The sequence below is a fragment of the Cnephaeus nilssonii genome (genome assembly GCF_951640355.1).
Source record: "Cnephaeus nilssonii genome assembly, chromosome: 21".
Classification (NCBI taxonomy): Eukaryota; Metazoa; Chordata; class Mammalia; order Chiroptera; family Vespertilionidae; genus Cnephaeus; species Cnephaeus nilssonii.
The window spans coordinates 7,596,666-7,615,806 of record NC_137092.1 but is presented as its reverse complement, the minus strand read 5'-3'; the positions used below and the strand labels follow the sequence as shown (position 1 = coordinate 7,615,806).

Here is a 19,141-nt window from a genome sequence, read left to right as displayed (position 1 = left end):
TGCTTGTTATAAAACACAACTGTGAGAATATGTGATTTTGCAGTCTGGAACTAATGAAACTGCATTTATAAAAAAGTTACACCATTTGTCCTTGTGTCGTCTCAAATATCGTTATGAGATAGTTGCAGAACTATTAGCTCTTTCTAAAAGTAATTTTATAGTTTATTAGTTAGTGTCTATTGAGCAAAAGTTTGCACTAGCCATGGAAATTTTGTCTTTAAAATCTTTTTTCAGTTAAAACAATAAATGATGTTAAAATAATAGATTGTTTATGCAGAAATGTAAAATAATAGGTTAATGTTACTTCTCCCTATTATATGTGCTTCTTTTATATTAATATTAACATGCATTTGTCAAGTATACACAGATTACTTTCGATATTCTCATATTACCTATTGGTAGAGGTAAAAGTAATTCAATGTGTGCTTTTAATATAAGAAACTTCAAACATATACACAAATAGAGCATTATAATGAACCCACATTTAATGTTCATCACCCAAATACAACAATCATTAATATTTTTCCATTCTGACACAATTTAATTTTAATTAAAGCTGCCAGAGTAAGCAAATAAAATTAATGGATATGTTAATGAAATAGAAAATCATACTACAAAAATGATAGCTGTGTCATTTTTTTTAAATAGGGAGAGATACCAATGTACTGGCTTATATTAAAAGAAGATTGGCAATGTGTGCAAGAAAATTAGGAAGAATAAGAGAAGCAGTAAAAATAATGAGAGATGTAAGTGAATTTGATAACTGGACCTTCATATTCTTCAAAAAACTAAAAATGTGGTTTGAGTTGCCAGTTATTTTAATGTAGAATCATTGTTTTTTAATTGATAGTTTTTATGAAAAGTTAATTATTGCTTAAGGATAGAGTCTCCACAGTTTTGTTAAGAAACAAAAGAATTTCTATTTCAGTGAATCTGATTCACTCTATTGAGTTTCTTTGCTGTAATTTTAATCTTTTTTTCCTTTTACTATACAGTTGATGAAAGAATTTCCTCCTCTTACCATGTGGAACATCCATGAAAATCTCCTAGAATCACTTTTAGAATTACAGGCCTATGCAGATGTTCAGGCAGTCCTAGCAAAATATGATGGTGAGTGATACTTGTTTTAGTTGATCACATGGTTAAAGAATTTTTTAAAATTATGTAATCATAAGTACGATCCTATTCTAGTATTTCTGTGATTTTCTTTTATCATTCTTACCAGTCAATATTTAGAATCCATGGGTACAAGTTGCTATTAAGAATCTTCTAAGGAATGCAAATTAAAACCACAATTAGAACCATCTCACACCTGTCAGTGAAGATGTGGAGAAAAGGGAACCCTTATGCACTGTTGGTGGTAATGCAGATTGGTGCAGCCACTATGGAAAACAGTATGGAGACTATTCAAAAAATTAAAAATGGAACTGCCTTGCCTGGCTGGTGTAGCTCAGCAGTTGAGCATGGAGCCAGGAACCAAGAGACCACAGGTTCCATCCTTGGTCAAGGCACATGCCCAGGTTGCAGGCTCCATCCCTGTGGGGGGCCTGCAGGAGGCAGCTGATCTCTCTCTTCAGTGTTTCTATCTCTCTTTCCCTCTCTCCTTCTCTCTCTCTAAAAAATAAATAAAAATATATATATTTTAGAAATGGAACTGCCTTATGACCCAGCGATTACACTTCTGGATATATATCCAAAGAAACCAAAACACTAATTTGAAAGAATATATGCACCCCTGTGGTCATTGCTGTGTTATTTACAATAGCCAAGATTTGGAAGCAACCCAAGTGCCATTTAATAGATAAGTGGATAAAAAAGCTGTGGTACATATATACAATGGACCATCTGTACTGTTGCAAATGGTAAGATTTCATTCTTTTTTAATAGTCAAGTAATGGTCCATTGACTGGTAGATTGATGGTTGCTGAGTGAAAAACGTGAAGGGATTAAGAAGTACTAATTGGCACTACTTCACAAAGTAGTCATAGGGATGCAAAGGATAGCATAGGAAATGTCAATTCAATTGTAATAACTATGCATGATGCCAAATGGGTACTGGATATATTGGGGGGAACACTTTGTAAAGTATATGATGGTCTAACCACTATGCTGTACACCTGAAACTAATACAAAATTTTTTAAAAAGAATCAGATATTTTGGGAATATCATGCTAAGTAAAATAAGTCAGACAGAAAAAGTCAAGAACCATATGATTTTACTCATGTGGGATATAAAATTAAAAGCAACAAATGAACAGACAAGACAGAAAAACACACAAAAAAATCATAGATGCAGACAGTAGTATGGTGGTTACCAGAGGGAAAAAGGAGTGGGGGGAGATAGCCAAGGAAAAAGGGTGTCAAATATACAGTGATGGAAGGAGATTTGACTTTGGGTGGTAAACACATAGTGCAATATACTGGTGATGTGTTATAGAATTGTACGCTTTATTTTTTTATTTATTTTTTTAAAATATATTTTATTCATTTTTTACAGAGAGGAAGGGAGAGGGAAGTGAGTTAGAAACATCGATTAGAGAGAAACATCGATCAGCTGCCTCCTGCACACCTCCTACTGGGGATGTGCCCACAACCAAGGTATATGCCTTTGACCAGAATTGAACCTGGGACCTTTGAGTCCACAGGCCGACACTCTATCCACTGAACCAAACCGATTAGGGCAAATTGTACACTTTAAACCTATATAATTTTATTAACCAATGTCACCCCAATACATTTAATAAATATTTTTTTAAAAAGAATCTTCCTAACAAGAGATAAGGAAGGCCACTTCATAATACTAAAGGGAGAAATCCAACAAGAAGAAATAATTCTGGTAAACATATACGCTCCCAATATAGGAGCACCCAAATACATAAAAAAACTCCTGGAGGATATCAAGGGAGAGATTAATAGCAACACAATCATAGTAGGAGACTTTAATACCCCACTATCACCACTGGACAAATCCTCTAAACAAAAAATCAGCAAAGAAACAGCAATCCTAAATGACTCACTAGACCAGATGGAATTAATTGACATCTTCAGAACATTTCACCCCAAAGCCACAGAATATACATTCTTCTCAAGTGCACATGGGTCATTTTCAAAGATAGACCATATGCTGGGTCACAGGCAAAGTCTCTTCAAATTCAAGAAGATAGAAATTATATCAAGCATCTTCTCAGATCACAGTGGCATAAAACTGGAAATCAACTACAATAAAAACAATCCAAAGAAATCAAACACATGGAGACTAAACAGCATGCTATTAAACAAGGACTGGGTCACCAGAGAGATCAAGGAAGAAATAAAAAACATCATGGCAACAAATGACAATGAAAACACAACAATCCAAAATCTATGGGACACAGCGAAAGCAGTCTTGAGAGGGAAGTTCATAGCTCTACAGGCCTATTGCAAAAAACAAGAAACAATGGTAATAAATTACTTAACCCTACAACTCAAAGAGCTAGAAAAAGAGCAGCAAGAAAAGCCCAGTGTAACCAGAAGGAAGGAAATAACAAAGATCAGAGCGGAGATAAATGACATAGAGACCAAAGAAACAATACATAAGATCAACAAAACCAAGAGCTGGTTCTTTGAAAGGATAAACAAGATTGATGGACCTCTAGCCAGGCTCACCAAGAAGCAAAGAGAGAGGACCCAAATAAACAAAATCAGAAATGAAAGAGGTGAAATAACAACAGACCCCGCTGAGATACAAAGGATTGTTACAAAATACTACGAACAACTCTATTCCAACAAACTGGACAATCTGGAGGAAATGGACATATTCCTAGAAAAATATAACCTTCCAAAAATCAATCAAGAAGAATCTAAACAGCTCAATAGGCCAATAACTATGGACGAAATTGAAGCAGTCATCAAAAAGCTTCCAGCAAACAAAAGCCCGGGGCCTGATGGCTTCACAGGAGAGTTTTACCAAACATTCAAGGAAGAACTAAAACCTATCCTCCTCAGACTATTCCAAAAAATTCAAGTGGAAGGAACACTTCCAAGCTCCTTCTATGAAGCCAGCATCACCCTAATACCAAAACCAGATAAAGACAACACAATGAAAGAGAATTACAGACCAATATCCCTCATGAACATAGATGCCAAAATCCTCAACAAAATTCTAGCAAATAGGCTCCAGCAGTACATCAGAAAGATCATACACCATGATCAAGTAGGATTTATCCCAGGAATGCAAGGATGGTACAATATCCGCAAATCAATAAACGTGATACATCACATAAACAAATTGAAAGATAAAAATCACATAGTCATATCAATTGATGCAGAAAAAGCATTTGACAAAATCCAACACCCTTTCTTGATAAAAGCTCTCAACAAGGTGGGAATAGATGGCTCATACCTCAACATAATAAAAGCTATATATGATAAACCCACAGCAAACATCATACTCAATGGACAAAAACTAAAGACATTTCCCCTAAAAACAGGAACAAGACAGGGATGCCCACTCTCACCACTCCTGTTTGACATAGTACTGGAAGTATTAGCCATTGCAATTAGACAAGAAGAAGAAATAAAAGGCATCCAGATTGGAAAAGAACAAGTAAAGCTGTCTTTATTTGCAGACGACATGATATTGTACATAAAAAATCCGAAAGACTCCGTCAAAAAACTCATAGACTTAATAAATGAATTCGGCAATGTAGCAGGATACAAAATTAACGCCAAGAAATCTATGGCCTTTCTATACACCAATAGTGAACTTACAGACAGAGAGACTAAAAAGGCAATCCCATTTACCATCGCACCAAAAAAATTTAGATACCTAGGAATAAACTTAACTAAGGAGGTAAAAGACCTATACACGGAAAACTACAGGACACTGAAAAAAGAGATAGAGGAAGACGTAAACAGATGGAAGAACATACCATGTTCATGGATTGGTAGAATCAACATCATTAAAATGTCCATACTACCCAAAGCAATCTATAGATTCAATGCACTCCCCATTAAAATACCAACGGCATATTTCACAGACCTTGAAAGAACTCTCCAAAAATTCATCTGGAATAAAAAAAGACCCCGAATAGCCACAGCAATCCTGATAAAGAAGAATAAAGTAGGAGGGATCTCAATACCAGATTTCAAGCTGTATTACAAAGCCACTGTTCTCAAAACAGCCTGGTACTGGCACAAGAACAGACATAGATCAATGGAACAGAATAGAGAATCCAGATATTGACCCAAACCACTATGCTCAATTAATATTTGACAAAGGAGGCATGAACATACAGTGGAATAAAGACAGTCTCTTCAATAAATGGTGTTGGGAAAATTGGACAGATACATGCAAAAAAATGAAGCTTGATCACCAACTTACGCCATACACAAAAATAAACTCAAAATGGATACAGGAATTAAGCATAAGACGGGAAACCATAAAAATACTAGAGCAATCCACAGGCAGCAAAATGTCAGACATATGCCAAAAGAAATTCTTCACTGACACTGCCCCTAGGGCAATGGAAGCTAAAGAGAAAATTAACAAATGGGACTACATCAAAATAAAAAGCTTTTTCACAGCAAAAGAAACCATCAACAAAACAACAAGAAGGCCCACTGCATGGGAGAACATATTTGCAAATGGCATCACTGATAAAGGTTTAATCTCCAACATCTACAGGCAGCTTATACAACTTAATAAAAGGAAGATAAATGATCCAATAAAAAAATGGGCAACAGACCTAAATAGAATCTTTTCAAAAGAAGACAGAAGGAAGGCCAAGAGACACATGAAAACATGCTCAACGTCACTAATTATCCGAGAGATGCAAATCAAAACAACAATGCGGTACCATCTCACACCTGTCAGAATGGCTATCATCAACAAATCAACAAACGACAAGTGTTGGCGAGGATGCGGAGAAAAAGGAACCCTCGTGCACTGCTGGTGGGATTGCAGACTGGTGCAGCCACTGTGGAGAACAGTATGGAGTTTCCTCAAAAAACTGAAAATGGAACTCCCATTTGACCCAGTAATCCCACTCCTGGGAATATATCCGAAGAAACTAGAAACACCAATTAGAAAGGATATATGCACCCCTATGTTCATAGCAGCGCAATTCACCATAGCTAAGATTTGGAAACAGCCTAGGTGCCCGTCAGCAGATGACTGGATCAGAAAACTGTGGTACATCTACACAATGGAATACTATGCTGCCATAAAAAAGAAGGAATTCTCATCATTTGCAGCAACCTGGGAGGAATTGGAGAACATTATGTTAAGTGAAATAAGTCAGTCAATGAAAGAAAAATACCACATGATCTCACTCATTTATGGATAATAAAGAACATTATAAACTTGAACAAAAAGATAGATACAGAGACAGTAAAGCATCAAACAGACTGTCAAATTACAAGGGGAAGGTTAGGGAGAGGTGGGGGAGATAAGAGATCAATCAAAGGACTTGTATGCATGCATATAAGCATAACCAATGGATGCAAAACTCTGGGGGGTGGGGGCATATATGGGAGTGGGGTGTGGGGAGGGCAATGGTAAGATATGTACACATATAATACCTTAATAAAAAAATTGAAAAATAAATAAATAAAATAAAAGGATGAGGCAATTTAAAAAAAAAAAAAAAGAATCTTCCTTATCAGGAATTTTGGAAGCAAAGGCCTGTAAGGAGGAACTTTTCTTTTGTCAAGATTTGTTTACTGAGTACCTAATATGAGTGAGGCACTTGGCATACAGTGGTGAACAAAAGGACATGGCCTTAGCTCTCGTAGGATTTACAGTTTAGTGGAACAGACAGACAAATGAATAGTAGTTATATTGAAACATGATGTGTTAGCTGAGATAGTTGGAAAAGTATGAGGTGCTGTGCACAAAGGATGGTACCTCATTTGTTTGGGAGTGTCAGGGAAGGCTAACAGAAGTTGCTTAGCAATCCTATATAATAAAAAGGTAATATGCAAACTGACCCTCACACCCTCACAAGATGGCTGCCTACAACCAGGCTGGCAGCAGGGTTAGTGAGGGACAACCGAACAACTGAACAAGCAGGCTGCGTGGGGCGACCAGGCCAGCAGGGGGGTTAGTGAGGGACGACCAAACAACTGAACAAGCAGGCTGCGAGGGGCGACCAGCAGGATGACCAAACGACTGAACAGCAGGATGCGTGGCGGGGCGGGGGGAGGCAGTTGGGGGCGGCCAGGCCAGCAGGGGGTGCAGTTGGGAGCAACTAGGCCAGCAGAGGGGGCAGTTGGGGCCAACCTGGCCGGCAGGGGGGGCAGTAAAGGGTGACCAGGCAGGCAGGCAGGTGAGCGATTAGGAGCCAGCGGTCCAGGATTGTGAGAGGGATGTCCGACTGCCAGTTTAGGCCCGATCCCTGGGATGAGGCCTAAACTGGCAATCGGACATCCCCCAAGGGGTCCCGGATTGGAGAGGGTGCAGGCTGGCTCCTTCTGCCAGCCTGAGGGAGCATGAATTTTGTGCACCGGGCCTCTCGTATGTATGTATAAGAGTAATTCAGAATGACATTTTTACAATGCTTTTTAGTTACAAAGCATAATTTATCTTATTTTATATTTATAATAATCTTGTGATGTGGTAGAACAAGTATCTCTATTACCTCCAGTTAGTAAAAAGGAAACTGGAGTTGAAGAAGGTTAAGTAATTGGGTAAGGTCTCCCAGCCAGGAAGTGGCAAGCCTGAACTTAAATCCAGGTATTCCATTTCTTCGTACTAGTCTTCTAATAGTAAGAAGTCAATATAATGCCTATTTTTATTATCCTATATAATAAAAGTCTAATATGCAAATTAACCAAAGGGTCGAACAACCGGTGGAACGACTGGTCACTATGATGTGCACTGACCACCAGGGGGCAGACGCTCAACACAGGAGCTTGCCCAGCCCTCAAGCCCCAGGCCAGCCAAGGCGGGTGCCAGCAGGGGGGCCCCCTAATCGCCCTGCTGTGGCGGCAGAGGTGGGGGGGCGGGGCTGGCTGGCTAGTGGGCGGTGCCAGGTCAGCCAAGGTGGGTGCCAGCAGGGACCCCCCCCCCCCCATCACCCTGCCAGTCGCCCCACAGATCGGCCCTGATCGCCGGCCAGGCCAAGGGACCCTACCAGTGCACGAATTTCGGGCCTCTAGTTCAGTGATGGCGAACCTATGACACGCATGTCAGCACTGACACGCGTAGCCATTTCTGATGACACGCGGCCGCTGAGGCAGCCGCATGCCAAGGATGAAACATTTGCTGCTCCTGAGGATGAAACATTTGCGAAATAATGTTTTTTCCTCAAAGTGACACACTACCTGAGTTATGCTCAGTTTTTTGGCGAAGTTTGACACACCAAGCTCAAAAGGTTGCCCATCACTGCTCTAGTTATACTATAACAGTGCAAATTTAACACAAATGGAGTTGGGAGAATTCTACAAAGCATAGCCTTTCTCCTCATTCTGAGTGAGTCATCAGCTTTTAAACACAAGCTGCATATATATCCTAACTAGCATAATGCTTCTGATCATATCTTTCACTATAAGAGAACATACTAGTTTTATTCACACTTGTCCATTTGTAAGTTCCTACCCATTAGCTTGGGAATCCCTATGACTTGGCAGGTTTGAAATGTGTTACACTTGGAAAGAGAAGTTTATTTCTTTTAAACATCTGGAATTCTTAGGAAGTGCTTCAGAATACTGTGGGCTTATGGAGAAATTTATGAGAAATTCTTTCCATATGTAACTGATCAGATGCATGGCCTGCTTATGATGCTTATGATGAACAAGCTTAGGAACCAAATATAAAACAGCGGATAGGACCTGATTCATTAAATCTAAAATAAAACTCACAACTTAACAATTTTTATAATCCTATATAATAAAAGCCTAATATGCAAATTAGATATGCTTCTGTGTTTTCAGTTATTTTTATGAGTCCCCGGTTCTTACCATTCTAGAATTGTGAAGTTTTAAAAGCAATTTAGTTCTTTGGTTCTTCATTTGCTGGAACATCTATAAAATCTAAAACTTCAAAGGAATTCTATGGCTTTACTCTCCTAATAATATTATTTTAGGCATTATTTTTTATTTTAGTTGACATTTAATATGGCATTAAATTAGGTTCAGGTATATATCATATTGATTAGGCACTTACTATTATACTAGTATACCTTATGAGGTAATCAGCAGATAAGCCTAGTACCCATTTGACTTCATATATAGTTATTACAATATTATTGACTACTAGAGGCCCAGTGCACGAATTTGTGCACAGTGGGGTGCGGCCGGGCTGGTGGGGGTTAGGGGACACGGGAGGTTGGCCCGCCGGCTGTGGGGAGGGGCTGTGAATGGTTGAGGGGGCTGATCGGGGCCTGATTGGGCCGGTTGGCCATCGCAGTGCGTGCCATAGTGACTGATCATTCTGGTCATTTTGTTGTTCTGGTTGCTTGGCTTTTATATATAGAGATATTTTTTTATGCTGTACTTTACAGCTCCAAGACTAATTTTATAACTGGCAGTTGATACTTGTTAATCCCTTTCACCTTTTCCTCTCATTTTCTCCAAACTCCTCCCATCTGGCAACCATTAGTTTGTTCTCTGTATCTATCTGGTTGTTTCTGGGGTTTTTTTGTTTGTTCATTTATTTTGTTTTTTAGATTTAACATATAAGTGAAATCATACAGTATTTGTCTTTCTCACTCTGCCTTATTTCGCTTAGGATAATACACTAGGTCCATCCATGTTGTAGCAAATGGCAAAATTTCATTCTTTTTTTATTGTATATACTATGTATGACATCTTTATCCATTTGTCTATTAGTGCACACTTAGGTTGCTTCCATATCTTGGCTCTTGTAAATAATGCTGCAGTGAACATAGGAGTGCATATCTTTTTGAATTAGTGTTTTGGATTTCTTTGAATAAATACCCAGAAGTTGGATTGCTGGGTCATATGGTAGTTCTATTTTTAATTTTTTGAGGAACATCTATACTGTTTTCCATAGTGGCTATACCAGTTTACAATCCCTACAACAGGTTTCTTTTTTTCCACCTTCTGTCCAACACATATTCTTTGTTGTCTTTTTGATAGTAGCCATTCTGACAGATGTGAAGTGATTTATCATTGTGGTTTGATTTGCATTTTGCTGATTATTAGTGATGTTGAGCATCTTTTCATGTGTTTGTTGGCCATCTGTATGTCTTCTTTGGAGAAATGTCTACTTAGACCCTCTGCCCATTTTTTAATTGAATTTTTTTTTTTAATGTTGAGTTGTATGAGTTTTTTATATATTTTGGATATTAACCCCTTTTCAGAGAGATCTTTTTTAAAGAGATCTTAGTCACTAGTTTGCTTTTTTGTTTTGTAGATGGTTTATTTTGTGGTACAAAAGCTTTTTAGTTTGACGTAGTCTCATTTGTTTACTTTTGCTTTTATTATCTTTGCCCTCCGAGATATATTTAAAAAAATATTGGTAGGTCCATTGTCAAAGAGTTTATTGGCTATGTTTCCTTCCAGGAGTTTTATGGTTTTAGGTCTTTAATCAATTTTGAGTTTATTTTTGTATATGGTATAAGAAAGTAGTCTGGTTTCATTTTATTGCATTTATCTACCTAGTTTTTCCAATACTATTGTCTTTATCCCATTGTATATTCTTGCCTCCTTTGTCATAGATTAATTTGACCATATAAGCTTGGGTTTACTTCTGGGCTCTCTATTCTGCTCCATTGATCTGTGTGTCTTTTTTGTGCCACCCAAGACCATACTGTTTTGATTATTATAGCTTTGTAATATAATTTGAATTTAGGTAGCATAATACCTCCAACTCTGTTCTTTTTTCTCAAGATTGCTTTGGCTATGTGTTTTTTTGTATGATTCCACATAAATTTTAGGATTATTTTTTCTAGTTCTATGAAAAATGCCATTGGTATTTTGATAGGGATTACATTAAATCCATAGATTGCTTTGGGTGATATGGATTTTGACAATATTAATTCTTCCAATCCATGAGCATGGTATATCCTTCCATTTATTTGTATCTTCTTCAATTTCTTTCATCAATGTCTTATAGTTTTCATAGCAGAGATCTTTTATCTCTTTGGTTAAATTTATTTCTATGTATTTCTGTTTTTAAAAAAAATGTGTTTTTATTGATTTTTAGAGAAAGAGAAAGGGAAAGGGATAGAGAGTTAAAAACATTGATGAGAGAGAAACATCATCGATCGGTTGCCTTCTACATGCCCCCACTGGGGATCAAGCCTACAACACAGGCATGTGCTCTGACTGGGCATCGAATCATGACCTCCTGGTTCATGGGTCAATGCTCAACCACTGAGCCATACCGGCCAGGCAGTATTTTATTCTTTTTGATGCAATTATAATTGGGGTTGTGTTCTTAATTTCTCTTTCTGATAGTTTGTTACTAGTGTATAAAAATGCAATAGATTTCTGAATATTAATTTTGTATTCTCAGATTTTACTGACTTCATTTATTAGTTCTAATATATTTTTGGTGGAATCTTTAGGGTATCATGTCATTTGCAAATAGTAACATTTTTACATTTTCCTTGCCAATTTTCTTTTTATTTCTCTTTCTGTCTGATTGCTGTGACTAGGACTTCCAATATTATGTTGAATTATGTTGAACTAGAGGCCCTATGCACAAAATTTGTGCAAGGGGCTCAGCCCTCATAGCCCAGCTTCATTCAGGAGGTTGTCCAGAAGGACATCCGAAAGGTCATTTGGCTGTCTGGTCTAATTAGCGTATTACACTTTTATTATTATAGATAAGAGTAGTGAAAGTGGACATTTTTGTCTTATTCTCGATCTTAGAGGAAAAAAAAGCTTCCAACACTTCGTCACTGATTATGATGTTAGCTGTAGTTTTCATATATAGCCTTAATATTTGGAGGTATGTTCCCTTTATCCCCACTTTGCTGAGAGTTTTTATCATAAATATTAGATGTTGAATCTTTCCAATGCTTTTCTACATCTATTGATGTAATCAAATGATTTTTATCTTTCGTTTTATGAAGTGTATCAAAATTGATTTTCTATTTTGTGCATCCTTTAAGAAATATTTATATAATTTATTACAGTTCCAGATTAATCTTTTATTTTATAGCAAATTATCATTTAAGAAAATGTAGAAAATATAAAATCATAGGAAAAAGAAAAAATTAAAATCACCCATGGTTGTATTACCTGGATTTAACTACTATTAAATATTTCTATTGTTTTTTTAATCTTAGTTTTTCTCTGAATAGGTAGAGTTTTTACATAGTAGTTCCAGCTCTTTCCCCCTGAATAGTATTTTTTGAAAGCAGATTATTATAAACATTCGTTGAGTACTTTTTACCATTATGCTGAGGGCTTTCACAGACATACGTTAATTTAATTTCTTCCAGAAAAGTACCATTTTTTTATTTTGAGAAGAGAAAACTGAGGTTAAAGAAGTTGCTTATAGCCCTTACTGGTTTGGCTCAGTGAATACAGCGTCAGCCTGCGGACTGAAGGGTCCCAGGTTCGATTCCGGTCAAGGGCATGTACCTTGGTTGCGGGCACATCCCCAGTAGGGGGTGTGCAGGAGGCAGCTTATTGATATTTCTCTCTCATCGATGTTTCTAACTCTCTATCCCTCTCCCTTCCTCTCTGTAAAAATCAATAAAATATATTTTTTTTAAAAATTGCTTATAGAAAAAAACCTACTCCTGTCTCACTACAATTTGCTACATGTTTTAAACTTTTATACTGACTTCTGAATTAAAATGTGACAGCAACACTAAAAAAAAAATTGCTAGTTCAAGGATGCATAGCTAGTAAATAGTAGAATCAAGATTCAAACTCAGGTCTTCCAACTACATGTCCACATGCTTCTAGTACTATATTGTATCTGTTGAATTATTTTTATTAAAAACTGTCTTTAGATATTTTTGGTAATTCTTACCTAAATTGGAAATTATTATTACAGATATAAGCCTTCCAAAGTCAGCAGCAATCTGTTATACAGCAGCACTGTTGAAGACAAGGACTGTTTCAGATAAGTAAGTAATTATGGGAACTACAATAATTTAGAAAGACTGCTGAACTCAGTATTATGTTTGCCATCCACTGACTGAGCACTGCTCACTTTCCTTTCTACTTCCTTCTGAATAACCTTGATCTTAGGAGGCTCTGAGACTTCTGACAATGTGTAGTGGAAAGAGCAAGGTTTTTAGAGCTGAAGTAAACCTAGGGTCATATTCAAGTATACCGTATACCAGGTGTGGTTCTTTGGGCAAGTTTATCAGTTTGAGTCTCTTCCTCATCTGTAAAATAAGAATAATAGTACTGTAGGGTGGTTCTATGAGGATTATGTGTACTAAATGCGTAAAACAATGCTAGACAGAAAGTACATATACCAGGTGTACCAGTTAATAATGTGGATTTTGTAATCAAAGAAAACACGATAATTTCAAGAGAAACATCAAAAGTGCTTTATTCAAAGTAATGTCCATTGCTAGCTACAAATTTCCCCCATCTTTCAGATAATTTGTGGATTCTGTCCCAATAGATCTTTTAACATGTCTTTAACTGGTTTTGAAGTGTGTGATGGTACGTTATCATGAAGCAAAATGACTTTGCCGTGTCTTCTGGCCCATTCTGATCATTTTACGATCAAAGCATGGTTCAAAATGATTATTTATTATCGGTAGTGATCAGTATTAACGGTTTCACTTGGTTTTAGAAGCTCATAATACACCACACCTTCCTGATCCCAGCAAACACAGAGCATTGTCTTCTTTCCAAAGCGATTTGGCCTTGCAGTCAATGTTGATGGTTGATCTGGATCAACCCATGATTTTGTACATTTGGGATTCTCAAAATAAATCCAGTTTTCACCTCCAGTCACAATTCAATGAAAAAGGACTTTCTTTCATGCCGTTGAAGCAACATTTTACTGATGACTTTTAGGTTTTACATTTGTCTTTCATTCAGTGGATGTGGCACCCATTTTTCCTTCCTTTAAAATCTTTCCCATTGCTTGTGAGCTATCGGAAATTGTTTGCTGAGCAACATTTAATCTTTCTGCAAGTTGTTTTTGAGTTCTACACGCATCTTCATCCAATAATGCTTGTAATTGTTGGTCTTCAAACTTTTTCGGTTGACCTGGATGTTCTTTGTTTTTCACATCGAAAGCATCACTTTTAAAACATTTAAACCAGTGTTCACAAGTATCTTGACATGGAGCATGTTCACCATAAGCTTCCCAAAGTATACAATAACTTTCAGCAGCATTTTTCTTCAAAATAAAGTAATGAATTAAAACTTCCCACAAATGCTGTTTTTTTGGCATGAAATTCGACATTTTTAAGTGTAAAAATATCTATGACTAGAGGCCCAGTGCATGAAATTTGTGCACGGGGTGGGTGGGTGTCCCTCAGCCCAGCCTACACCCTCTCCAATCTGGGACCCCTCGAGGGATGTCCGACTGCCCATTTGGGATCGGGCCTAAATGGGCAGTTGGACACACCTCTCACAATCCAGGACTGTTGGCTCTCAACTGCTCACCTGCCTGCCTGCCTGCCTGATTGCCCCTAATTGCTTCTGCCTGCCAGCCTGATCACCCCCTATTCACTCCCCTGCCAGCCTGATTGACGCCTAACTGTTCTCCTGCTGGCCCGATTGCCCTCAACTGCCCTCCCCTGCTGGCCCAGTCACTCCTAACTGCCCTCCCTTGCCAGCCTGGTCGTACCTAACTGCCCTCCCCTGCAGGCCTGGTCACCCCCAACTTTCCTCCCTTGCAGGCCTGGTTGCCCTAACTGCCCTCCCCTGACAGCCTGGTCGCCCCTAACTGCCCTCCCCTGCTAGTCTGGTCACCCCCAACTGCCCTCCGCTGCAGGCCTGGTTGCCCCTAACTGCCCTCCCCTGACGGCCTGGTCGCCCCTAACTGCCCTCCCCTGACGGCCCAGTAACCCCTAACTGCCCTCCCCTGCCAACCTGGTTGCCCCCAACGGCCCTCCCCTGCAGGCCTGGGTCCCCCCCAATGGCCCTCCCCTGCCAGCCCGGTCACCCTAACTGCCCTCCCCTGCAGGCATGGTCCCTCCCAACTGCCCTCCCGTGCTGGCCTGATTGCCCACAACTGCCCTCCCCTGCCAGACATCTTGTGTCCACATGGGGGTAGCCATCTTTGACCACATGGGGGCGGTCATCTTGTGTGTTGGAGTGATGGTCAATTTGCATATTACTCCTTTATTAGATAGGATTTTAACACCTTCAGAAAATTTGACATATGAAAATTTGAAGCTTGTCAATACAACAAAATAGCATACATATCAAATTGCATATATATCAACATATGTGTAACTCCATCTATTGAAAAAAATCCGCATTAGTAACTGGTACACGTGGTAGTACATAGTAGCTATGATAATGACAAGATGTGTGCTAGGGGAAACAATTTCATACTATCTGTTCTGAGATTGTAATTCTGAATTTTTCTGTATTTCTTGCATTTGTGGCTGCCTTTAACGAATTCCACTTTATTCCACAAATAAGATGTCCAGAAACCAACCAAAAGGTTGGTTACTTTAGATTACTACTTATACGAATTGGAATGGAGTATTCACAGTCTGTTTCCTTTTTGTGAAAATTTAATAAGAATGTACTTCTATTTTGGGAGATTCTGTGGATATCCCCATGTAGCCTTACATATTTTATTCTTTTCCCCAAAGTGTGCCTTCAGTGGTCTTCTTCTGAAGTCTTTCGTTACTTAAATTTGAAGATTTCCATTTCTTACGCTGTCTTTATTATATGTTGGACCAAGGCTTTAATTTGATGTTTAGTAGTTATTTGGTTTTGTCTTTGATCATCACCAGAAACTCTGATTAGATTATGATCTAAATCCATATATTTTTTTAATATTCATTTCTTAATTTTGTGGTTTTCTTACAGATTCTCTCCAGAAACAGCCTCCAGAAGAGGGTTAAGCACAGCGGAAATTAACGCTGTGGAAGCAATTCATAGAGCTGTGGAATTTAATCCTCATGTTCCAAAAGTGAGAAACTTTATGATAAAAAATACTACTTTTATTTAAGTTTATCAAACTCAGGACAGTGTACAGACCTAAGTTTGGGTTTTTCGTCTCCATAATTTGAGTTGGAATTGTTTTAGTCCACTATATTTTGATGCTTATTATTAACCTTAAAGGACTTGTTAAAAGTTGTTTAGAAAGATGGGTAGGAACAGTAGTTCACTATAGGCTTTGTAACTGCTGTCAAAATAGAATTTGAAATTCACTTAGCTGTTCCTTCTAGTATAGTTTTAAAGAAGTAAAATGGCTTGGTCTTAATAAAAGATCATTCATTTTTTAGATCATTAAATCAAATTTCCTGTTACTGTGAAAGCTTTTTACATCTAAACAGATGCCTGGGTTTTGAACTATGGCTGAATAGACAAAGATTGAAAACAAATAGATTAAAATGATCAATGATAGGAAATAGATTGTGCAGGTTCCCAGAAAAACTGCTGAGTTGATGTTTATTTGGTCCCATCTCATTTGTCTTTATAATATGCACCTTGCAGACATACAGATTATTGGTTAATCTCTGTTATCATCCATAATTAAATTTTGCGTTTTAAAAACAATGTCCCATGTTAGGCAGTATAGAATATTCAATAGATGTATTTATGAGAAAATGTAAATTATAATGACTTATTTCAGTATAATGTATGTTGATAGAATTTGGAAGCTAATAAATATTAAAGAGATTAATCTCTAAAAAATTATCTCCAAGAAATGGACGTTGTGAGTAAAGATAGAGTTAAGAAAACTACTGAAATCTAAGAATGAGAGTCAACAAATATTTATACTATTCTCTTATTAAGTGACACTGGTCCCATATATTTAAATAAAATTTTTATTATGAATTATAATACACATACAGCAAAGTTTATGCACAGAAATGTGCATCTTAATGATTTATTATAAAGCAAATTAGTGTAAACTACCTCCTACGTCAAGAAACAATACTGCCAGACCCCAGAAGCCTACCTGACTGCCCTTCCCAATTACAACCTCTTCCCTCTTACCTAAGGATACCCATTATTCTGACTTTGTGTTTATTTCCTTCTTTTCTTTTCTTTTTAGTTTATATTTTTGTTGTTGTTGTTGGCTGTATAAAACAAGGAATGGTCCCTCTTTTTTTTATTCTGTGGAATAATTCGTGTAAAATTAAAATTATTTCTGCCCTAGACAACTGATAGAATTAGCTGATAAAACCACCTTATTGAGAAGGATTTTTATTATAAATTTTATTTCTTTAGTTTAATAGTTTAATTACAAATTCAGTTTCTTTAACCATTCCATAACTATTTAAATTTCTTATTTCTTTTTTGTGTTGGTTTTGGTGAGTTATATTTTTCTAGAAATTTACCTCATCATATTTTTAAAATTCATTGGCATAAATTTTCATAAAATTCTTTTATTACCTTGTTAATATTTGTGGGATGAGTTATAATATCCACTTTTCTCTCTAACACTAGTTACCTATTTTTTTCCTTGACCAGATTCTCCAGGGATCTATCCATTTTATTAGGAGCAAAGAACCGAGCTCTGGCTTTGTTGTTTCTCTCTACTATTTGTTTTCTGGCTCATTCATTTCTGCTCTTTATGACCTCCTTCAACTTTCTTTGGCCCTATTTTATTATTTTTTATTTCCTGTATCTTCTTACACAGGTATTTAATTCATTAATATTTAGCATTTGTTCTTACTAGTACATCTATTTAAGTCTGTAAACCTTTTTCTAAGCACAGTCTAACTGCATACTATGTAATATTTTTGCATAATTTAGTTCAAAATATTTTTTACATATTTTATCACTTTATTAGGAATAATTCCAAGTGGGTTATGAAGAAGACTTATCATTTGAGTTTGATAAGTTTTCCAAAAACTATTAATGAAGTTATGTTCACCAATAAACAATAAAACATCAGCAGAACTATCATACCAGTATACTGGGCAAAGAATAAAGCTGATACCAAAAGTAACATGCAATATAAGAGATACAGCATAAAGAAAGATAATCTGCTGGGTATTAAAAATCATCTCAAGCCCAGCTGGCGTGGCTCAGTGGTTGAGTGTCGACCTATGAACCAGGAGGTCACGGTTCAATTCCCTGTCAGGGCACACTGGTTCGAGTCCCTGTCAGGGTCCACATCCGGGCCCATGTCCGGGTTGCGGGCTCAATTCCCAGTATGGGGCACGCAGGAGGCAGCCAATCAATGATTCTCTCTCATCATTGATGTTTCTCTCTCTCCCTCTCCCTTCCTCTCTGAAATCAATAAAAAAGTATTTTTAAAAAATCATCTCAATATGAACTCTTTGCTACCAGCACAAAACTAATTAGCTCTCGAATCCAAACCATGCCAAGGTGAGCTTGGCTGATGGAAGCCAGGAGTCAATAATGGGAGTAGAAAATAATAAGTTCCCCAGTGCAACAGATCTCAATTATGTTTTGGAGTATTTCCCTGGCTGATACAAGCAGTATTAAAAAATCTTTTTGGGCCTTAGCCAGTTTGACTCAGTGGCTAGAGCTTTGGCCTTTGGACTGAAGGGTTCCAGGTTCGATTCTGGTCAAGGGCACATACCTGGATTGCAGGCTTGATCCCCAGTAGGGGGCATGCAGAGGCAGCCGATCAATGATTCTCTCTCATCACTGATGTTTCTATTGCTCTCTCCCTCTCTCCCTTCTTCTCTGAAAATCAATAAAAACATATTTAAAAAAATTTTTTTGGCAAATGATATAAGTAGTCATTTTACTGAAGAAAACACATGAATAGCTAATAGGCACATTAAAAGATACTCAGCATTATTGGCCATTGAGAAATACAAATTAAAACCACAATATGATATACTTGATACCCACTAGAATGCCCATATTATCAAAGACTGGCAATACTAAGTGTTGGCAGGAATGTGGAGAAACTTAATACATTACTGCTGTACATGTAAAATAGTGTGACTACTTTGGAAAACAGTTTTGCAGCTAAACATATGTACTTACTATATGACCCATCATTTCCATTCCTCGGTATCTACACAAGAGCAATGAACACATATTTCCATATAAAGACTTGTATGCAATTGTTCATAGCAGTATTGTTCACAGGATC

The 19,141-nt window shown here is 37.4% G+C and overlaps 1 protein-coding gene across 7 annotated transcripts in view; it reads left to right on the top strand.

Annotated features, from left to right (window-relative positions):
• Window positions 1–19,141, top strand: part of ST7L (suppression of tumorigenicity 7 like) — a 147,639-nt gene that overhangs the window by 24,845 nt on the left and 103,653 nt on the right. For all 7 annotated transcript variants that reach the window (XM_079761211.1, XM_079761214.1, XM_079761212.1 and 4 more), the window contains exons 8-11: window positions 649–746; window positions 996–1,110; window positions 12,959–13,031; window positions 15,922–16,024. In XM_079761211.1, coding sequence (XP_079617337.1) covers window positions 649–746; window positions 996–1,110; window positions 12,959–13,031; window positions 15,922–16,024 — 389 coding nt within the window. The remainder of the gene's footprint in view (window positions 1–648; window positions 747–995; window positions 1,111–12,958; window positions 13,032–15,921; window positions 16,025–19,141) is intronic.